This window comes from Heterodontus francisci, chromosome 4 (genome assembly GCF_036365525.1).
Source record: "Heterodontus francisci isolate sHetFra1 chromosome 4, sHetFra1.hap1, whole genome shotgun sequence".
Lineage (NCBI taxonomy): Eukaryota > Metazoa > Chordata > Chondrichthyes > Heterodontiformes > Heterodontidae > Heterodontus > Heterodontus francisci.
The window spans coordinates 2,500,965-2,523,456 of record NC_090374.1 but is presented as its reverse complement, the minus strand read 5'-3'; the positions used below and the strand labels follow the sequence as shown (position 1 = coordinate 2,523,456).

Below are 22,492 nucleotides of genomic sequence, written 5' to 3'. Positions count from 1 at the left end.
GGAAAAACTTTTTCACCCAGAGGGTGGCGATGGTCTGAACTCACTGCCTGAAAGGGTAGTTGAGGCAGAGACCCTCAACTCATTCAAAAGGAGTCTGGATATGCACCTCAAGTGCTGTAATCTGCAGGGCTACGGACCAAATGCTGGACGGTGGGATTAGAATTGGAGGATTGTTTTTCGGCTGGCAGAGTCACGATGGGCCAGGTGGCCTCTTTCTGTGCCTTAACTTTCTATGATTCTATGATTAACTCTCACAAGCAGAGCTATTCAGTAACCGCCCCTTAGCCCCCAAAGACAGATGCTCATGCAGTACCTGCCCATTAACCCCCACAGACGCTGCCCAGTCTTGCTGTGCACAAAATGCATGCCGAGTTTGCTTACTTAACAATTATTGTACTTCCAGCAAGAAATTCATGGGTATGGAGTGACATTTCATGGATTAATGGATTCTCTTAAAACAGTGGGGTCTTAACAATAACTAGCCCCTAAAAAAAAAAGGTTCTCATCAATTCAAATTTATCCCGAGGAGCTGGATTACACTTACCATTAATGAGGGATCAGTCTCTGTGTTCTCATCCAGGTAATCCAGCAATGCTTTCTGCAGCTGCTGAACTTCATCCTCTATCCCTGAAACCTACAGGATCACAGCATTAGCTAGCACCCAATATAGATCTGTATCACTGAGATTGACACTCTTCTGGTACCTGCCCACTAATCCCCACAGACACTCCTCCAGTACCCACCCATTAACCCCCACAGACACTCCTCCAGTACCCACCCATTAACCCCCACAGATACTCCTCCAGTACCCACCCATTAACCCCCACAGACACTCCTCCAGTTCCCACACATTAACCCGCACAGACACTCCTCCAATACTTGCCCATTAACCCCCACAAACACTCCTCCATTACCCACCCATTAACCAGCACAGACAGATACTTCTCCAGTTCCCACACATTAACCCGCACAGACACTCCTCCAATACTTGCCCATTAACCCCCACAAACACTCCTCCATTACCCACCCATTAACCCGCACAGACAGATACTTCTCCAGCTCCCACACATTAACCTGCACAGACAGACACTCCTCCAGTTTCCACCCGTTAACCCACACATTATTCAGTATTCACCCACTTGGTTTTGGGTCCAATGGCCTTTATTATTTTTATTAATGTCGACAAATATAAATGAATTGCTTACTGGAACAGGGTAAAATTTCAAAATTTGCTGATGATACCAAACTTGGAGATGTGAGGATGACACCAATCGACTGCAACAGGATATAGATAGGCTAGCAGAATGCACAGACAAGTAGCAGATGGAATTTCATACTGAGAAGTGTGATGTGATGCCTTTTGGCAAAAGGAAAACAGAGAGGCAAGAGAGGCTTAATGGTACAGTGCTAAAGATTATGCAGGGGCAGAGGGGACCTGGAGGTCCATGTGCATAGATCCTTGAAGGTGGCAGGGCATATTCAGAGATTCGTTAGCAAAACATAAGGGATCTTGGGCTTTAGAAATAGAGGTACCGAGAACAAAAGCAGGGATGTTATACTGAACCTTTATAAAGTTCTGGTTATGCCACAATTACAGTATTTTGTCTAGTTCTGGTCACCACACTTCAGGAAGGATGCAAAGGTCCTTGAACATGTACAGAGGAGATACACTAGAATGGTTCCAGGGTTGAGGGATTTAGCAACAAGGTTAGGTTGGAGAAGCTACGGATCAGTGGATGGGGTAGCTGTTGAACAGGCAGATACAGAGTGCAGAGAGTCTGTGAGGAAGGTTAGACAGTTGACAGGGCAACGTTGCAGCCAGTATGATGGGTTGAAATGTGTCTATTTTAACGCAAGAAGTGTCAGGAATAAGGGTGATGAACTTAGAGCATGGATCAGTACTTGGAGCTACGATGTTGTGGCCATTACGGAGACTTGGATATCACAGGGGCAGGAATGGATGTTGGATGTTCCGGGGTTTAGATGTTTCAAAAGGAATAGGGAGGGAGGTAAAAGAGGTGGGGGAGTGGCATTGCTAATCAGGGATAGTATCACAGCTGCAGAAAGGGAGGTCGTCGAGGAGGGTTTGTCTACTCACTCAGTCAGTATGGGTGGAAGTCAGAAACAGGAAAGGAGCAGTCACTTTATTGGGAGTTTTCTATAGACCCCCCCAATAGCAACAGAGACACGGAGGAACAGATTGGGAGGCAGATTTTGGAAAGATGCAGAAGTAACAGGGTTGTTGTCATGGGTGACTTCAACGTCCCTAATACTGATTGGAACCTCCTTAGTGGAAATAGTTTGGATGGAGCAGATTTTGTCAGGTGTGTCCAGGAAGGTTTCCTGACTCAATATGTAGATAGGCCGACTAGAGGGGAGGCTATGTTGGACTTGGTGCTTGGCAACGAACCAGTCCAGGTGGCAGATCTCTCAGTGGGAGAGCATTTCGGTGATAGTGAACACAACTCCCTGACCTTTACTATAGTCATGGAGAGGGATAGAAGCAGACGGGATGGGAAAATATTTAATTGGAGGTGGGGGAATTACAATGCTATTAGGCAGGAACTGGGGAGCTTAAATTGGGAACAGATGTTCTCAGGGAAATGCACGACAGAAATGTGATGGTTGTTTTGGGAGCACTTGCTGCGACTGCTGGTTAGGTTTGTCCCGATGAGGCAAGGAAGGGATGGTAGGGTGAAGGAACCTTGGATGACAAGAGATGTGGAACAGCTAGTCAAGAGGAAGAAGGAAGCTTACTTAAGGTTGAGGAAGCAAGGATCAGACAAGGCTCTAGAGGGTTACAAGTAGCCAGGAAGGAACTGAAGAATGGACTTAGGAGAGCGAGAAGGGGACATGAAAAAGTCTTGGCGGGTAGGATTAAGGAAAATCCCAAGGCGTTCTACACTTATGTGAGGAACAAGAGGATGGTCAGAGTGAGGGTAGGGCCGATCAGGGATAGTGGAGGGAACTTGTGCCTGGAGTCGGAGGAGGTAGGGGAGGTCCTAAATGAATACTTTTCTTCAGTATTCACTAGTGAGAGGGGCCTTGTCGTTTGTGAGGACAGCATGGAACAGGCTGATATGCTCGAACAGGTTGATGTTAAGAAGGAGGATGTGCTGGAAATTTTGAAAGACATGAGGATAGATAAGTCCCCGGGGCCAGACGGGATATACCCAAGGTTTATACAGGAAGCGAGGGAAGAGATTGCCGCGCCTTTGGCGATGATCTTTGCGTCCTCACTGTCCACTGGAGTAGTACCAGATGATTGGAGGGTGGCAAATGTTATTCCCTTGTTCAAGAAAGGGAATAGGGATAACCCTGGGAATTACAGACCAGTCAGCCTTACGTCGGTGGTGGGCAAATTATTGGAGAGGATTCTGAGAGACAGGATTTATAATTATTTGGAAAAGCATAGTTTGTTTAGAGATAGTCAGCATGGCTTTGTGAGGGGCAGGTCATGCCTCACAAGCCTTATTGAATTCTTTGAGGATGTGACAAAACACATTGATGAAGGAAGAGCAGTGGATGTGGTGTATATGGATTTTAGCAAGGCGTTTGATAAGGTTCCCCATGGTACGCTCATTCAGAAAGTAAGGAGGCATGGGATACAGGGAAATTTGGCTGTCTGGATACAGAATTGGCTGGCCCATAGAAGACAGAGGGTGGTAGTCGATGGAAAGTATTCAGCCTGGAGCTCGGTGACCAGTGGTGTTCCGCAGGGATCTGTTCTGGGACCTCTGCTCTTTGTGATTTTTATAAATGACTTGGATGAGGAAGTGGAAGGCTGGGTTAGTAAGTCTGCCGATGACACAAAGGTTGCTGGAGTTGTGGATAGTGTGGAGGGCTGTTGTAGGTTGCAACGGGACATTGACAGGATGCAGAGCTGGGCTGAGAAGTGGCAGATGGAGTTCAACCTGCAAAAGTGTGAAGTGATTCCTTTTGGAAGGTTGAATTTGAATGCGGAATACAGGCTTAAAGACAGGATTCTTGGTAGTGTGGAGGAACAGAGGGATCTTGTGATCCACGTCCATAGATCCCTCAAAGCTGCCACCCAAGTTGATAGGGTTGTTAAGAAGGCGTATGGCGTGTTGGCTTTCATTAACAGGGGGATTGAGTTTAAGAGCCGCGAGGTTATGCTGCAGCTCTATAAAGCCCTGGTTAGACCACACTTGGAATATTGTGTTCAGTTCTGGTCGCCTCATTATAGGAAGGATGTGGAAGCTTTAGAGAGGGTGCAGAGGTGATTTACCAGGATGCTGCCTGGACTGGAGGGCATGTCTTATGAAGAAAGGTTGAGGGAGCTAGGGCTTTTCTCATTGGAGCGAAGAAGGATGAGAGGTGACTTGATAGAGCTGTACAAGATGATGAGAGGCATAGATAGAGTGGATAGCCAGAGACTTTTTCCCCAGGGCGGAAAGGGCTATCACCAGGGGGCATAATTTTAAGGTGATTGGAGGAAGGTTTCGGGGAGATGTCAGAGGTAGGTTCTTTACACAGAGAGTGGTGGGTGTGTGGAATGCACTGCCAGCGGTGGTAGTAGAAGCAGATACATTAGGGACATTTAAGCGACTCTTGGATAGGTACATGGATGATAGTAGAATGAAGGGTATGTAGGTAGTTTGATCTTAGAGTAGGTTAAAGGGTCGGCACAACATCGTGGGCCGAAGGGCCTGTTTTGTGCTGTACTGTTCTATGTTCTAAGCTAGACCGAAGGAGATTGAGGGGAGATTTGATAGAGGTGTTGAAATTTATGACAGCTTTAGGTAAGATAGACAAAGCAAGACTGTTCTTATTAGTACATGGTACAAGAAGCTGGGGGACACAGATATAAGATTTTTGGCAAGAGATCCAGGGTGCATGTGAGGAAGATCTTTTTTTACGCAGCGAGTAGTAATGACCTGAACCTCGCTGCCTACGAGGGTGGTGGAAGTGGAGACAATTAATGATTTCATAAAGAAATTGGATTGACACAAGGGAAATAAACCTGCAGGGCTACTGAGATACAGCAGGGAGAAGGGACTAACTGGATTGCTCTACAGGGAGTTGGCATGGACTCAATGGCTTGAGTGGCTTCCTTCTGTTCCATCTTCTTCTTAGACAGTCCCTCAGGAATGAGGAAGACTTTCTTCCACTCCAGGGTTGTGGGTCCTTAGGTGACTGAATGGTCCAATACTGGATCCGCACACTCTACCACAAATGGGGCAGTTGGTGTTTGATGAGGCAAGTGAATGGGATGCTCGAATTTTTGAACGATTCTTGCGCTTCGTCGCTGCTTGGACATGTCGACATTGTTCGAACTGGCTGGCAGCTTTGCAGATGTTTCTTCTCCATTTTGGGCAGTCTTGGGTACGAGAATCCCATTAGTCAGTGGAGATGTCACATTTTTTCAGGGAGGCTTTAAGGACATCCTTGTAGTGTTTCCCCTGCCCTCCTGGAAGCCTCTTGCCGTGACGGACCTCGGAGTAGAAAGCTTGTTTTGGGAGTCTTATGTCAGTTCCATCTGTTCCATAATGATTCTATGACTATGACTCTGTGTAGAGGCGGAAGCATGACATGATACCAAGATCTGTGCGAGGGTTAGGACTAGACAATGCCTGACTGCTTCAGGTGGATCCTCATGTGTTGGGCAATTGGGCTTGTGACTAGCAAATATGTTTAATTTGGAATAGGATAAGAGCGTTGGTACTTTCGATCAATTTAGATTTGGGGTAATCTGATCAAGGTTTATACAATGATGAAAGGAACAGATTGTGTTCGAGTGGACAGTTTGTTCCAATTAAATAGGTTAGAAAGGGGTCACAATTTTAAGTTATATCAGGCCAGATCTAGGTTAGATATCAAGAGGTGGAACTTTTCCCAGAGAATAGTGGACCTCTGGAATAAACTGCCTGTTCATGCATTGAATGGCAATTCGCTGAATTCCTTCAAGCCTGAGCTGGGCAAGACATCACCTCTTATTAGAGGCGAGTATAACAGGGAATTCAGGGCCAGAGTGAGCCCCTGGACTATTTAAAACCGGTTGGGGGTTTGGAGAAGAATTGCTCAGATTTCTCCCCCCAAATTGACCTGTGTTTTTAAATCTGGTTTTTCACCTCTCCCAGGAGATCATATTATTTTTGGATGGGGTGGAGGTATTTCAGTTATGTGGGACAGATTGCATGGACCATAGGGTCCTTTCCAGTCAGCTATTGTTAATATGTTTGTATTCACCTCCAGACACAGACACACATTAAACACCTGCCCATTAACCCCTATGTACTCCACAGAGACAACCTAAACGTTATCCCCTCCCCCAGGACTGAGTATTACATCCACACCACCAGGACTTTACGATACCCCATTATGCACACCTCCCACAAGACAAATTCACCCTTACCCCCACCAATGACAACCCATTCGCCCCTCACCCGCCCCCCGCCCACCTGTTTGAGTATCCGATCGATTGACTCCCGGTCCATCTTGCAGGATACAGCATCTTTCCTCAGCCGTGCTGCTACTGTTCCCAGGTAATCAAGAGAAGCTACTCGCAGAGCCATCTCTGTCGACTTGTTACTGAACTGGTGAACCTGTATTCAGGAGTACAAGAATGAAGTGTTTGAAACACTAGCTCGACTTGGCACAATACTCTACCTAAATCTTTCTTTCTCCAGACCTGTGAACTGTGGAATTCAGTCTGTGCTGTTACAGTTCAGTGTTTCTCCTGCACCTTTTCTCAAGTGAATGGCTAATCACTACTATTCCATGTCTCCTGAACACTTTCACACCACTGTGCACCAGAGTTAATTACGAACACAAGAAATAGGAGCAGACCATATGGCTCATCGAGCCTGCTCCATAAACAGAATGATTGAGGAACACAAATAAAAGCAGACACTGTCGCATAGAATCAGTAACATGTCATACATGTGCTGACAGTGGTTGGCCCAGCTCCTTGGGATGAACATGCCTGGTGGTGCACAAGCTCACCACACCGATAAATGTATTACGATCAGTGTGTGTAATGATAACAGTAAACTGGCTGGTACGGCTTTTTTCGATGTTTTACTCTTGGCTTCAAATAACTTCCTTGAAGTTGGTGACCCGGTATCAAATTTGATTACACTGAGTGAAAAACTAGCTCATCTCATGAATGAAAACTCAAAATCACAAACTCCAGAGAAATAAATGCAAGTTCCCACACTGTGGCTTTGCTTGCGCATAGTTGGAGAACAAGTTATTGTACCTCCCACCACTTAATCCCAAAACTGGAACACCTGGCTTACAGACATAATATTCAAAAATGCAGAGATTAACAAAATAAGTTTATGGACTGACAAATTCAAAGTGTTGCTAATTAATCCAAGGGAAACCATCATATGGGTTTAATCTCCACAGACTGACTTCACACAGAACAAAGAATTTCAGAAAGACATCTGACAGCCACAGCTGGCTGCTGCCGCTTTAATACTAATTTTTTATAAATATTGAAACCCGGATGAAACAGAAACTCAGCAGGTCAGAGGCTGGGAATTCTGTGGCGCCGAACTCATCCCCTGACTCTCCAAAGCCTGTCCACCATCTACAAGGCACAAGTCAGATACTGAAGCAGTCCGCATCCATGTGCAGCAAGACCTGGACAACATTCCCTTTCTTCCACGTTTATAAGGCAGAACCATCAGATGTCAGTGTGTCATGGACACATTACTGCATGTTTTTTAAATCAACCTCTATTTATGTAACATATCACATCCTCAAGACATCTCAAAGCACTTCACAAGTTACTTTTCAAGTGTAGGAGGAAAACCCAGGAAGCAGATTTACATATAAGATCCCATAAATGTCAAATGTTAATCGAACAAATCCAATGGCATGACCTGATTCATGGTTTCTGGCTATTGTTCCAGTAGTTACCCACAATGCAAAGAAATACTTCTAACAGCTGTCCTAAACTCTTTAGCTCCCATCACAATTCCATTCCGTACCTACTGAATCCCTATCCTGGCCACTGTCTCAGACTGAATCAGGTGTTTGCAACCTCAACGCTCCATCTGACACCAAGCTGAGTTTCTGAACCCATATTTATTTATTTTTTGTATTTAGAGATACAGCACTGAAACAAGCCCTTCGGCCCACCGAGTCTGTGCCGACCAACAACCATCCATTTATACTAACCCTACAGCAATCCCATATTCCCTATCACCTCCCCACACTAGGGACAATTTACAATGGCCAATTTACCTATCACCTGCAAGTCTTTGGATGTGGGAGGAAACCGGAGCACCCGGCGAAAACCAACGCAGACACAGGGAGAACTTGCAAACTCCGCACAGGCAGTACCCAGAATCGAACCCGGGTCCCTGGAGCTGTGAGGCTGCAGTGCTAACCACTGCGCCACTGTGCCACCCAGCTCATCGACTCTGAGCCGGAGCTCCTCGAGCAGCCAACACTTGCTACAGATGTGGTCACTAGGAACCACAATGGGGTCCACCAGCTCCCACATCTTGCAGGTACAACACATCGCCTGGCCCTGCATCTCTATTTTATTTAATTAGATTTTTTAAATTTCCGACTGGTCTTAGTTTTTAAATCTGTACAATATTTCTCCTATTCACCTTTAATCAGGTAATTCAAATTAGCAGTTACTTACCAACCAATGAACTTACGATTTTCCTGTGATGTCACTTTTCCTCCCACTGTTCTTACTCCCTCAAATTACCCAAAAATTAGATTTACACTAGGAACCTTGATTCCCTAAAAAAAAAATACCGACTATATTAACTGCAGACCTTTCTCTTTACTTAAGTTACGAACCCAGCTATTTAGAGAGATATTCCCTAACAACTGTTACTCACCCACCTTGCAGCTTTCCTGCGATGTCACTGTTGACATTTTTTTTTCAAAACTCCGGCGCACCTGGACTGCTCCCCAAAGGTTAGCCGGTTCGCTGAGTGAACTCTCACTCTCTCTCCCTGTCTCTCTGTGCTCCGGCTCCGCTCTCGCTGTTTCCCGCTCGCTGAGTGAATTCTCGCTCTCTCTCCCTGTCTCTCTGTGCTCCGGCTCCGCTCTCGCTGTTTCCCGCTCGCAGAGTGAACTCCGCTCTCTCTCCCTGTCTCTCTCTGCTCTGGCTTCACTCTCGCTGTGTCCCACTCGCTGAGTGGAGTGAAGCAGCTAAAGATGGTTGGGCCTAGAACATTACCCTGATGAGCTCCTGCAGTGATGTCCTAGAGCTCAGATGATTGACCTCCAACACAGCCATCTTCCTTTGTGCAAGGTATGACTCCAACCAGCAGAGAGTTTCCCCCTGATTCCCATTGACCTCAGTTTTACGAGGGCTCCTTGACGCCACACTCTGTCAAATGCTGCCTTGATGTCAAGGGCAGTCACACCCGCCTCACCTCTGGAGTTCAGCTCTTTTGTCCATGTTTGAACCAAGGCTGTAATGTGGTCAGGAGCTCAGTGGCCCTGGCGGCACCCAAACTGAGCGTCAGTGAGCAGGTTATTGCGAAGCAAATGTTGCTTGATAGCACTGTTGATGCCACCTTCCATCACTTTACTGATGTTCGAGAGTAGACTGATGGGGCGGTTATTGGCCGGGTTGGATTTATCCGCTTTTTGTGTCTCGAACATACCTGGGCAATTTTCCACATTGCCGGGTAGATACCAGTGTGGTTGCTGTACTGCAACACCTTGGCTAGGGACGTGGCAAGTTCTGGAGCACAGGTCTTCTGTACGATTGCCTGAATGTTGTCAAGGCTTATAGCCTTTGTAGTACCCAGTGCCTTCAGTCGTTTCTTGATACCATGTGGAGTGAATCGAATTGGCTGAAGACGGAGATCTGTGATGCTGGAGACTTCAGGAAGAGGCGGAGATGAATCATCCACTCGGCACAACTGGATGAAGATTGTTGCAAATGCTTCAGCCTTATCTTTCGCACTGATGTGCTGGGCTCCCCCATCATTGAGGATGGGGCTATTTGTAGAGCCACCTCCTCCATTTAGTTGTTTAATTGTCCACCACCATTCACGACTGGACGTGACAGGACTGCAGAGGTTAGATCGGATCCATCGGTTGTGGGATCGCTTAGCTCCATCACATGCTGTTTACGCTGTTTGGCACGCAACTAGTCCTGTGTTGTAGCTTCACCAGGCTTACACCTCATTTTGAGGTACGCCTGGTGCTGCTCCTGGCATGCCCTTCTGCACTCCTCATTGAACCAGGGTTGATCCCCCAGCTTGATGGTAATGGTAGAATATGCCAAGCCACGAGGTTACAGATTGTGGTCGAGTACAATTCTGCTGCTGAAGGCCCACAGCATCTCATGGATGCCCAGTTTTGCGTTGTTAGATCTGTTGTCAATCTATCCCATTTAGCACAGTGGTTGTGGCACACAACACGATGGAGGGTATCCTCAATGTAGAGACGGGACTTTGTCTCCACAAGGACAGTGCAATGGTCACTCCTATCAATACTGTCATGGACAGATGCATCTGTGACAGGCAGATTGGTGAGGACGAGGTCAAGTTTCCCTCACTACTTGCCGCAGACCCAATCGAGCAGCCATGTCCTTTAGGACTTGGCCAGCTCAGTCAGTAATGGTGCTACCGAGCCACTCTTGGTGAGGGTCACTGAAGTCCCCCACCCAGCGTACATTCTGCACACGCCACCCTCAGTGTTTCCTCCAAATGGTGTTCAACAGGGAGCAGTACTGATTCATCAACTGAGGCGGGGCGGTAATCAGCAGGAGGTATCCTTGCCCATGTTTGACCTGATGCCATGAGACTTCATGGGGTCCGGAGTCGATGCTGAGGGCTGCCAGGACAACTCTCTCCCGACTGTATACCACTGTGCCGTCACATCTGCTGGGTCTGTCATTCCGGTGGGACAGACATACCCGGGGATGGTGATGGCAGTGTCTGGGACATTGTCTGTAAGGTATGATTCCATGAGTATTACTATATCAGGCTGCTGCTTGACTAGTCTGTGGGACAGCTCTCCCAACAATGGCATAAGCCCCCAGATGTTAGTAAGGAGAAACTTGCAGGGTTAACAGGGCTGGGTTTGCCACTCTTGTTTCTGGTGCCGAGGTTGATGCCAGGCAGTCCACCCGGTTTAATTCCTAAAGGACTTTGTAGCAGTTTGATGCAACTGCGTGGCTTGCTAAGCCATTTCAGAGGGCATTTAAGAGTCGAACACATTGCTATGGGTCTGGAGTCACATGGAGGCCAGACCAGGTAAGGACAGCAGAGTTCCTTCCCTTTCAATTGTCTGTATGAAATTCCATCTGCCACTTATCTGCCCATTCTGCTAGCCTATGTCCTGCTGCAGGCAATTCATATAATTCTCGGTTTGCCATTCTTTCAAGTTTGGTATCAGCAGCAAATTTTGAAAATCTACTCTGTATTCAAGATCCAAGTCACTTTTTCTTTTTTCTTTGGCCTCCTTATCTCGAGAGACAATGGGGAAGCGCCTGGAGGTGGTCAGTGGTGTGTGGAGCAGCGCCTGGAGTGGCTACAAAGGCCAATTCTAGAGTGACAGGCTCTTCCACAGGTGCTGCAGAAAAATTTGATTGTCGGGGCTGTTGCACAGTTGGCTCTCCCCTTGCGCCTCTGTCTTTTTTCCTGCCAACTGCTAAGTCTCTTCGACTCGCCACACTTTAGCCCCGCCTTTATGGCTGTCCGCCAGCTCTGGCGAACGCTGGCAACTGACTCCCACAACTTGTGATCAATGTCACAGGATTTCATGTCGCGTTTGCAGACGTCTTTAAAGCGGAGACATGGACGGTCAATGGGTCTGATACCAGTGGCGAGCTCGCTGTACAATGTGTCTTTGGGGATCCTGCCATCTTCCATGCGGCTCACACGGCCAAGCCATCTCAAGCACCGCTGACTCAGTAGTGTGTATATGCTGGGGATGTTGGCCGCCTCGAGGACTTCTGTGTTGGAGATACGGTCCTGCCACCTGATGCCAAGTATTCTCCGGAGGCAGTGAAGATGGAATGAATTGAGACGTCGCTCTTGGCTGACATACGTTGTCCAGGCCTCGCTGCCATAGAGCAAGGTACTGAGGACACAGGCCTGATACACTCGGACTTTTGTGTTCCGTGTCAATGCGCCATTTTCCCACACTCTCTTGGCCAGTCTGGACATAGCAGTGGAAGCCTTTCCCATGCGCTTGTTGATTTCTGCATCTAGAGACAGGTTACTGGTGATAGTTGAGCCTAGGTAGGTGAACTCTTGAACCACTTCCAGAGCGTGGTCGCCAATATTGATGGATGGAGCATTTCTGACGTCCTGCCCCATGATGTTCGTTTTCTTGAGGCTGATGGTTAGGCCAAATTCATTGCAGGCAGCTGCAAACCTGCCGATGAGTCTCTGCAGGCACTCTTCAGTGTGAGATGTTAAAGCAGCATCGTCAGCAAAGAGGAGTTCCCTGATGAGGACTTTCCGTACTTTGGACTTCGCTCTTAGACGGGCAAGGTTGAACAACCTGCCCCCTGATCTTGTGTGGAGGAAAATTCCTTCTTCAGAGGACTTGAACGCATGTGAAAGCAATAGGGAGAAGAAAATCCCAAAAAGTGTGGGTGCGAGAACACAGCCCTGTTTCATGCTACTCAGGATAGGAAAGGGATCTGATGAGGAGCCACCATGTTGAATTGTGCCTTTCATATTGTCATGGAATGAGGTGAATATACTTAGTAGCTTTGGTGGGCATCCAATCTTTTCTAGTAGTCTGAAGAGACCATGTCTGCTGACGAGGTCAAAGGCTTTGGTGAGATCAATGAAAGCAATGTAGAGGGGCATCTGTTGTTTCACTAATATATAGCAAAAAAAGCAGTGGTCCCAGAACTTATTCTTGGGGAACACCACCATCTATATCCTCCAGTCTAAAAAACAACTATTTACTACAACTCGCTGTTTTCCGGCCTTAAGCCAATTTTTTATCCAAGTGGACGCTAACCCTCCTATTGCATGAGCCTCAATTTTGTTAACCAGCCTTTTACATGGTACTTTATCAAACGCTTTCTTAAAATGCACATAGACAACATCCATTGCATTCCCTTCATTAACCTTCTCTGTTACTTCATCAAAACATTCAATTAGATTAGTCAAGCATGATCTAACTTTTACAAATCCGTGCTGGCTCTCCTTAATTAGCTCAAACCTCTTCGAGTGTCTCTTGATATTTTCCCCGATTATTGTTTCTAAAACCTTACCCACCACTGATGTTGAACTAATTGGCCTGTTGTTGCTCGGACTGCCCTCATACCCTTTCTTGAATAAGGGTGTTTTTTTTACGGCCCCTTGAGTCATCTCCGCCATTCAACTGGATCATGGCATCTTCTACTCAATGCCATTTTCCCACACTATCCCCATAGCCCTTGATATCTTTCCTATCTCCAAATCTGTCCACCTCTGTCTTGAACATCCTCAATGACTGAGCCTCCACAGCCCTCTGGGGTCCAGAATTCCAAAGACTCACCATCCTCTGAATGAAAAAGAATTCCTCCTCATCCTAGTCCGAAATGGTCCCATTCTCATTCTGAGACCCCCCCAAGCCAGGGGAAAATCCTTTCTGCAGCCTTCTTGAAGTCTGTTACTATCCTCTTCAATGTTTACTACTGCTGCAAGTCATCTACAAACTTTAAAATGCCCAAGTCATGGTCATTAATATATGTCAAAAAGATTAGTGGACCTACCAACTGCCTGGGTGCACCACTTCCTACCTGCAATCTAAAAACCAACTGTATACTATTTCGCTCTTCTTTCTGTTCCTTGGCATTTTCTGTATCCATGCTGCCACTGTCCCTTCAATCCCATGGGCTTTAATATGTGACATTTTGTCAAATGCCTTTTAAAAGTCCATATGCACAACATAACTGCACTACCCCACCAACCCTCTCCGTTATTTTAAAGAACTCCATCAATTTTGACAAACACGATTCGACTAACAAGTTAGTGCTTGCTCTCATTAATTAACATATGTCTTTCTAAGTGAGAATTAATTTTGTCCTGGATTATCTCCAAGTTTCCCCACAACTGACTTTGGGCAGGCTGACCTATAGGTGCCAGGTTTATCCCTTTTTTTGCAATACTCCAGTGCTCTGGCACTGTTCCCATATCCAAAGAACATTGTGGCCAGAGTCTCCACTATCTCCACCCTTACTTTCCTCAGTAATCTAGGATGTATCCCACTCAAACCAGGTGGCATTTCTACTTTAAGCGTGGCCAACCTTTTGACTCAGGTTTTTAAAAAAAAGAGGGATTAGGTGCAGTTCAGATTGATATGCGTGGTTGGTCAAGGGAACACATCTATAAAGCCTGCAGGCTAAGAGTTAAATGGACATCAGGATGTGTTTTTTTCCCCTAGGGATTCACTGTGCTTTGGAACAAACAGCCAAGACATGTATGAGTATAGAATCACTAAAATCCTTCACGAGGGAACTTTGAAAGCTCCACAGAGAAGTTGTAAGCCTATTGTGACTGCGGTCACTTGGAACTTGTCTGATTGCCTCAGCGAGTTGGTTGGAAGTTTCCCTGCTTGGGCACTGTTTATTTTGCCTGGGATGTTTAAGGGATGAGTGAATAATATGTATGGTTGGACCCCTGGCTGAATGAGGCAGGCATTTCTGGTCATTTTTTAAATCTTGTGAACTCATCTCCTGCAACTGCTCTCTGCTTCTAATCCTTGAGCCAACTCTAATCTAGGTGCACATCTCACAGACGTTAGTTTGTCTCATGTGGTATGCACCATGGCATCCTTCATCAATTTAAGGCATCACCTCCTCAAATGATAACCAGACTGATTGACCCTTCCATTACATTGTTAACTCTCATTTAAAGATTTCATACAGACACATATCCAGCTGCAATCTGCTCATTAATTCAATTGCTTTTCAAATTACAGGTCTTAGTGGAAATGTATTCTCTTACAACTCCTAATTTGTGAATTTGGAACTTGTCAATCAAAACATGAACCCTCAAACTGACACAGAAACATTTTTTGAAGCCGTTTCTTACCAGTAGTCTTCCCAAGAGGCTCAGCAACAATTCTGCTGCTGGCCATTCTGGTTTGTTAACAGTGGAAAGGAGATCCTGAACAAAGTTCTCGAAGAGTGGTCTGTAATCCTCTTCTCCTTGTTTACTACCACACCTACAGAAGCAGAGAAATTAATTACTGATCACCAGCCCAACATGAGCACAAGTACTGCTTACAAGCACTCCCACACAGATTTCGCCCAGAGCACGTGTTTACAACCAATCTCACAAAGAACTTCCCGAGACTGTGCTTACAAATCCGCCTTTAGAGCTCGCCCAGAGACCGTGTACACACTCCCTCACGCATCTTGCCCAGAGACTGTATGTACACACTCTCACAGCTCACCGAGAGACTGCGTTTATTAACAATCCCTAACAGAGCTTGCCGGAGACAATGTATATACATAACCAGGTATGGACACTTTCTCGTCAAAAGGTGGAGCAGAGGGATGAGGGTCACCCATAAAAGTCCTGCCTGCTCGGTTGCATCAGAATAGATTCATATGATGCAAGTACTTTGGCAACACAATACACTGTGGCATGAACTCTGTCCAAAATGCCTGTTAAGCTACAGTCAGAAAGGCAAGCCCCCTGCCGACAAGCTCTGAAATTCTTCACCCTCTTGTGGGGTGACACCCAGACATGGCATAACTGATGCAGGCACTTGCCATCTTAGTATGAATTTGTGTTTCTGGGATTGGGAACAGGGCAGGCTAGGAACTGAAAGGTTTGCTGAATAGAGCTTGAGGAATTCTGATTCTTCAGTTCTGGTCATTAACATTAACTCTGCTTCTCTCTCCACAGATGCTGCCAGACCTGCTGAGTATTTCCAGCATTTCTTGTTTTGATCTGAGGAATTCTGTACCTGGTGTCTCAGACTCAGACACTGAATCTGGAAACACTGCCAGACTGCAGTGAGACATAACAAAACTGCCACTGCTTCATTTTCACATTTACAATTAGATCCTTTGCACTCACTTTTTGAGGAAGACTGAGAGGAAGTTCTGCGCCGTTCTCATTGCTGTTTCATATGAGTTGGTAATAAGAACGTCTTGATCAACCTGCAAGATGAAACGAGGAAAATTAAAGAATACCTGAATTTGGAATTTGAATAAAAAAAAAAGATAAGGTCACCCACAAACTTATGTCAACTCGATACCAAACAAGATCTAATCCCCCAGGGTGATATTAAATGTATTTGAATGATCCACTTCTTCAGTTGTCAACGCATCTTTCATAAAGGGATGATTTTTTTTACAAATTATTTCTTTGCTATGAGTATTTCATCTGCACACAACCAAATGCCAAACACTCTGTAGCATGGCTCAAAATTTTAATTGGGAACATAGTCCTATAAATCCATAATTTGAGCATGGATGTTATTCAGGACAACCAGCACCAACTTCAAAAGCAAATCACGTGTGACAAATTTGAAGTTTTTTTACGTATCGTAAATAAAGTAGGTATTTTTATACGGACTTTCAGAAGGCATACAATAGGTGTCTCAGAAGAAGATTGTTAGAATAAAATCAGGAGAAGAGGACATATAGCAGCATGGATAGGAAAAGGTAAAAAGAGAGTAAAGTAAAGGATATAACTAAAATGGGTAGAATTGGGAGTGGGGGGCACACCAGGAGGCAGTGCTGGATCCACTTCTGTTCTCAGTATGCAGACATAATTTGTTAAGGACATTTTGAACAAGATACAGATGATACAAGTATGAAAAACAGCAAGGAAGACTAAAAGGCTTAAAAATGACAGACAGGTTAGTGAAATGGAGACAAGTGGCAGATGCAACTTAATATGGACAAAAGTGCGAAGTGAAACATGTTGCCCAGGTATGTCCTGTCCACAAAAAGCAGGAATAATTCGACCAAGCCAAATAGCATCCCATCAGTCTACTCTCAATCATCAGCAATGTGATGGAAGGTGTCAATAGCAGCGCTATCAAGCGGCACCGACTCACTAATAACCAGCTTGTCGATGCTCAGTTTGGATTCCACGAGGACTACTCTGCTCCTGACCTCATCACAGCCTTGTTCCATACATGGACAAAAGAGCTGAGTTCAGGAGGTGAAGTGAGAATGACAGTCCTTGACATTAAGGCAGCAACTGATGGAGGGTGGCACCAAGGAGCCCTAACAAAACTGAAGTCAGTGTGAATCGGGGAAAAGGCTCTGCTGAATGGAGTCAGACCCAACACAAAGGAAGATGGTTGTGGTTGTTGGAGGCCAATCATCTCAACCCCAGGACATCGCTACAGGAGTCCGTCAGGGCACTGTCCGACGCCCAACCACCTTCAGCTGTTGCATCAATGACCTTCCCTCTATCATGAGGTCAGAAATAGTAACGTTTGTTTATGATAGGACAGTGTCCAGTCCCATTCAGGGGCATAATTCTAGATTTAGTCTTCAGTACTGAAGCTGGGCAAGTGGATGAATTAGCAGTGGGTGACCATTTTGGAAATTGTGACCATAATACAGCAAATTTTAGCATAATCATGGAAAAGGACAAAGATAAGTAGGAGTAAAAGTTCTGAATTGGGGGAAGGCAAATTTTACAAAACTGAGAGGTGACCTGGCGAAAGTGGACTGGATAGTTATTTCAAGGAAAATCAGTGGCAAACCAGTGGGAGGCATTCAAAAGCAAGATACTACGGGCACAGTGTAGGCATGTCTCTACAAAGATAAAGGGTGGTGCTGCCAAATCTAGAGTCCCCTGGTTTCTAGAAGCTAGTTAAAGCAGAAAAAGAAAGCATAGGATGATCACAAAAAACTTAATACTTTCGAAAGCCTAGAGGAGTATAGAAAGCTCTGGGGTGAAGTAAAAAAGAAAATTAAAAAGCAAAGAGAGGGCATGAGGGTAGCTAAAATCGAGGAAAACCCAAAGATGTTTTATCAGTACATTAAGAGCAAGAGGATAACTAAGGAAAGGGTAGGGACTATCAGAGATGTACAAGGGAACACATGCGTGGGTGCAGATGATGTGACAGCATCCTTAATGAGTTTTTTGTCTGTCTTCACAAAGGAGAGGGATGATGCAGACATTGGAGTTAAACAGAAGGAGTGTGAAATATTAGATACGATAAGTATCATGTGAGAGGAAGGACTAGCGGGTCTGACATCCTTGAAAGTGGATTGCATCCCAGGTTGTTAAAGGAAGCCAAGGGAGGAAATAGCGGATGCTCTGAGGATCATCTTCAAATCCTCACTGGATATGGGTGAGGTTCCAGAGGATTGGAGGTCTGCGAACGTTGTACCATTGTTTAAAAAGGGTGCAAGGGATCGGCCAAATAATTGTCGGCCGGTCAGTCTGACCTCGGTGGTGGGTAAATTATTAGAATCAATTCTGAGGGACAGGATAAACTGCCACTTAGAAAGGCATGGATTAATCAGGGATAGTCAGCATGGATTTGTTAATGGAAGGTCACGTCTTACTAACTTAATTGAGTTTTTTGAGGAATTAGAATTAGAACATTACAGCGCAGTACAGGCCCTTCGGCCCTCGATGTTGCGCCGACCTGTGAAACCATTTTCATCCATACGTCTATCCAATGACCACTTAAATGCCCTTAAAGTTGGCGAGTCTACTACTGCTGCAGGCAGGGCGTTCCACGCCCCTACTACTCTCTGAGTAAAGAAACTACCTCTGACATCTGTCCTATATCTATCACCCCTCAACTTAAAGCTATGTCCCCTCGTGTTTGCCATCACCATCCGAGGAAAAAGACTCTCACTATCCACCCTATCTAACCCTCTGATTATCTTATATGTCTCTATTAAGTCACCTCTCCTCCTCCTTCTCTCCAACGTAAACAACCTCAAGTGCCTCAGCCTTTCCTCGTAAGACCTTCCCTCCATACCAGGCAATATCCTAGTAAATCTCCTCTGCACCTTTTCCAAAGCTTCCACATCCTTCCTATAATGCGGTGACCAGAACTGCACGCAATACTCCAGGTGCGGTCTCACCAGAGTTTTGTACAGCTGCAGCATGACCTCGTGGCTCCGAAACTCGATCCCCCTACTAATAAAAGCTAACACACCATATGCCTTCTTAACAGCCCTATTAACCTGGGTAGCAACCTTCAGGGATTTATGTACCTGGACACCAAGATCTCTCTGTTCAGCTACACTACCAAGAATCTTCCCATTAGCCCAGTATTCTGCATTCCTGTTACTCCTTCCAAAGTGAATCACCTCACACTTTTCCGCATTAAACTCCATTTGCCATCTCTCAGCCCAGCTCTGCAGCCTGTCTATGTCCCTCTGTACCCTACAACATCCTTCGGCACTATCCACAACTCCACCGACCTTCGTGTCATCCGCAAATTTACTAACCCACCCTTCTACACCCTCTTCCAGGTCATTTATAAAAATGGCAAACAGCAGTGGCTCCAAAACAGATCCTTGCGGTACACCACTAGTAACTAAACTCCAGGATGAACATTTGCCATCAACCACCACCCTCTGTCTTCTTTCAGCTAGCCAATTTCTGATCCAAAGCTCTAAATCACCTTCAACCCCATACTTCCGTATTTTCTGCAATAGCCTACCGTGGGGAACCTTATCAAACGCCTTACTGAAATCCATATACACCACATCCACTGCTTTACCCTCATCCACCTGTTTGGTCACCTTCTCGAAAAACTCAATAAGGTTTGTGAGGCACGACCTACCCTTCACAAAACCGTGCTGACTATCGCTAATGAACTTTATTCTTTTCTAGATGATTATAAATCCTGTCTCTTATAACCTTTTCCAACATTTTACCCACAACCGAAGTAAGGCTCACAGGTCTATAATTACCAGGGCTGTCTCTACTCCCCTTCTTGAACAAGGGGACAACATTTGCTATCCTCCAGTCTTCCGGCACTATTCCTGTCGACAATGACGACATAAAGATCAAGGACAAAGGCTCTGCAATCTCCTCCCTGGCTTCCCAGAGAATCCTAGGATAAATCCCATCTGGCCCAGGGGACTTATCTATTTTCACACTTTCCAAAATTGCTAACACCTCCTCCTTGTGAACCTCAACCCCATCTAGCCTAGTAGCCTGAATCTCAGTATTCTCCTCGACAACATTTTCTTTCTCTACTGTAAATACTGACGCAAAATATTCATTTAACGCTTCCCCTATCTCCTCTGATTCCACACACAACTTCCCACTTCTATCCTTGATTGGCTCTAGGAAGTAACAAGAAGGATTGATGAGGTTGTGCAGTGGATGTAGTCTACATGAATTTTAGTAAGGCATCTGACAAGGTCCTGCATAGCAGACTGGTCAGTAAAATGAAAGCCCATGGGATACAGGGGAATGCGGCAGATTGGATCCAAAATTGGCTCAGTGGCAGGAAACAAAGGGTAGTAGTCGACGGATGTTTTTGCAAATGGAAACCTGTTTCCAGTGACGTGCCATAGGGCTGAGTGTTGGGTCCCCCTTGCTGTTTGTGGTATATATAAATGATTTAGACTTAAATGTGGGAGGCATGATTGGGACATTTGCTGATGACACAAAAATTGACCATGCAGTCGATAGTGAAGAGGATGGCTGTAGACTCCAGAATGAAATCAATGGTTTGGTTGAGTTAGCGGAAAAGTGGCAAATGGAATTCAATCCAGCCAAGTGTGAGATAATGTATTTGGGGAGGGCAAATAAAGCGAGGGAATACACAATAAATGGGAGGATATTGAGAGGAATAGAAGGGAGAGAAGGAGTGCACGTCCACAGGTCCCTGTCGGTGGCAGGACAGGTAGATGGACTGGTGAAGGCGGCATATGGAATGCTTTCCTTTATTGGCCGAGGTACAGAATACAAAAGCAGGGATGTAATGCTGGGACTATATAAACGCTGATTAGGCCACAGTTGGGAGTATTGTGTCCAGTTCTGGTCACCACATTACAGGAAGGACATAACTGCACTGGACAGAGTACAGAGGTGATTTATATGAATGTTGCCAGGGTTTAAAAGTTGCAGCTATGAGGAAGGATTGGTCAGGCAAGGGTCGTTTTCCTTCGAAAAGAGGAAGCTGAGGGGTAGCTTAATTGAGGTGTACAAAATTATGAGGGACCTAGATAGAGTAGACAGGAAGGACCTGTTTCCCCTAGCGGAGAGGTCAATTACCATGGGGCACAGATTTAAGGTGATTGGTAGAAGGATTAGAGGGGACATGAGGAAAAACTTTTTCACCCAGACGGTGTCTGTAATTCACTGCCAGGAAGGGTGGTGGAGGCAGAAACCCTCAATTCCTTTAAAAGGTACCTGGACATGCAAGGCTATGGATCAGGTGCTGGAAGGTGGGATTAGATTGGGCCGGGACGGACACGACGGGCTGAATGGCCTCCTTCTGTGCCGTAATTATTCTCTGATTCTATTGTTCTAACTCCTCAGATCATGAAGCAGTCCGTGCCTGCATGCTGCAAGACCTGGACAACATGCAGGCTTAGGCTGAGTAGTGGCAAGTAGCATTTGCCCCACACAAGTGCCAAGCAAAGACCACCTCCCACACCATTCTGAATTGGAAATATATCATCGTTCCTTCACTGTATTTTTAGTTATTCGGTCATGGAGTGTGTGCATCACCAGCATTTGTTGCTCGTCACTAAGTGACCCAGAGATGACAGTAGTGAGCTGCCTTCGTGAACCGCTGCAGCCCATGTGATGTAGGTACACCAACAGTGCTGTTAGGGAGGGAATTCCAAAATTTTGACCCAGCAGCAGTTAAGGAATGGTGCCCAGACCAATTCCCTGGGAACACAGGTACAAATCCCAGCACGGTAGATAGCAGAGTTTAAATTTAATTAATAAGTTGAATGAATTAATAGAAAAAAAATCTGGAATTGAAAACTAGTCTTCGTAATAGTGCCATGAAACTATCATAGAAACATAGAAAAAATACGAGGAGTAGGCCACTTGGGCCTTCGAGCCTGCTCCGCCATTCAATACGATCATGGCTGATCATCCAAACTCAGTACCCTGTTCCCGCTTTCTCCCCATATCCCTTGATCCTTTTAGCCTGAAGAACTATATCTAACTCTTTCTTGAATATATTTAATGATTTGGCCACAATTGCTTTCTGTGGTAGAGAATTCCACAGGTTCACCACACTCTGGGTGAAGAAATCGCTCATCTCAGTCCTAAATGGCTTACCCCTTATCCTTAAACTGTGACCCCTGGTTCTGGGCTGCCCCGCCATCGGGAACATCCTTCCTGCATCTCGTCTGTCCAGTCCTGTTAGAATTTTGTAGGTATCTTTGAGATCCCCTCTCATTCTTCTAAACTCTAGTCAATACAAGCCTAATCGACCCAATCTCTCTTCATATGTCAGTCCTGCCATCCCAGGAATCAGTCTGGTAAACCTTCGCTGCACTCACTCCATTGCAGGAACATCCTTCCTCAGATAAGGAGACCAGAACTGCACACAATATGCCAGATGTGGTCTCATCCAGGACAAAGCAGCCCACTTGATGGGCACCCCGTCC

General features: G+C 45.7%; 1 protein-coding gene across 1 annotated transcript in view; it reads right to left on the bottom strand.

Moving 5' to 3' along the window:
• LOC137368865 (nipped-B-like protein) overlaps positions 1–22,492 on the bottom strand; it is a 693,066-nt gene that overhangs the window by 275,068 nt on the left and 395,506 nt on the right. Inside the window, exons 23-26 of the mRNA XM_068029073.1 lie at positions 15,993–16,075; positions 14,997–15,129; positions 6,423–6,566; positions 545–634 (exon numbers count right to left, since the gene is read on the bottom strand). Coding sequence (XP_067885174.1) covers positions 545–634; positions 6,423–6,566; positions 14,997–15,129; positions 15,993–16,075 — 450 coding nt within the window. The remainder of the gene's footprint in view (positions 1–544; positions 635–6,422; positions 6,567–14,996; positions 15,130–15,992; positions 16,076–22,492) is intronic.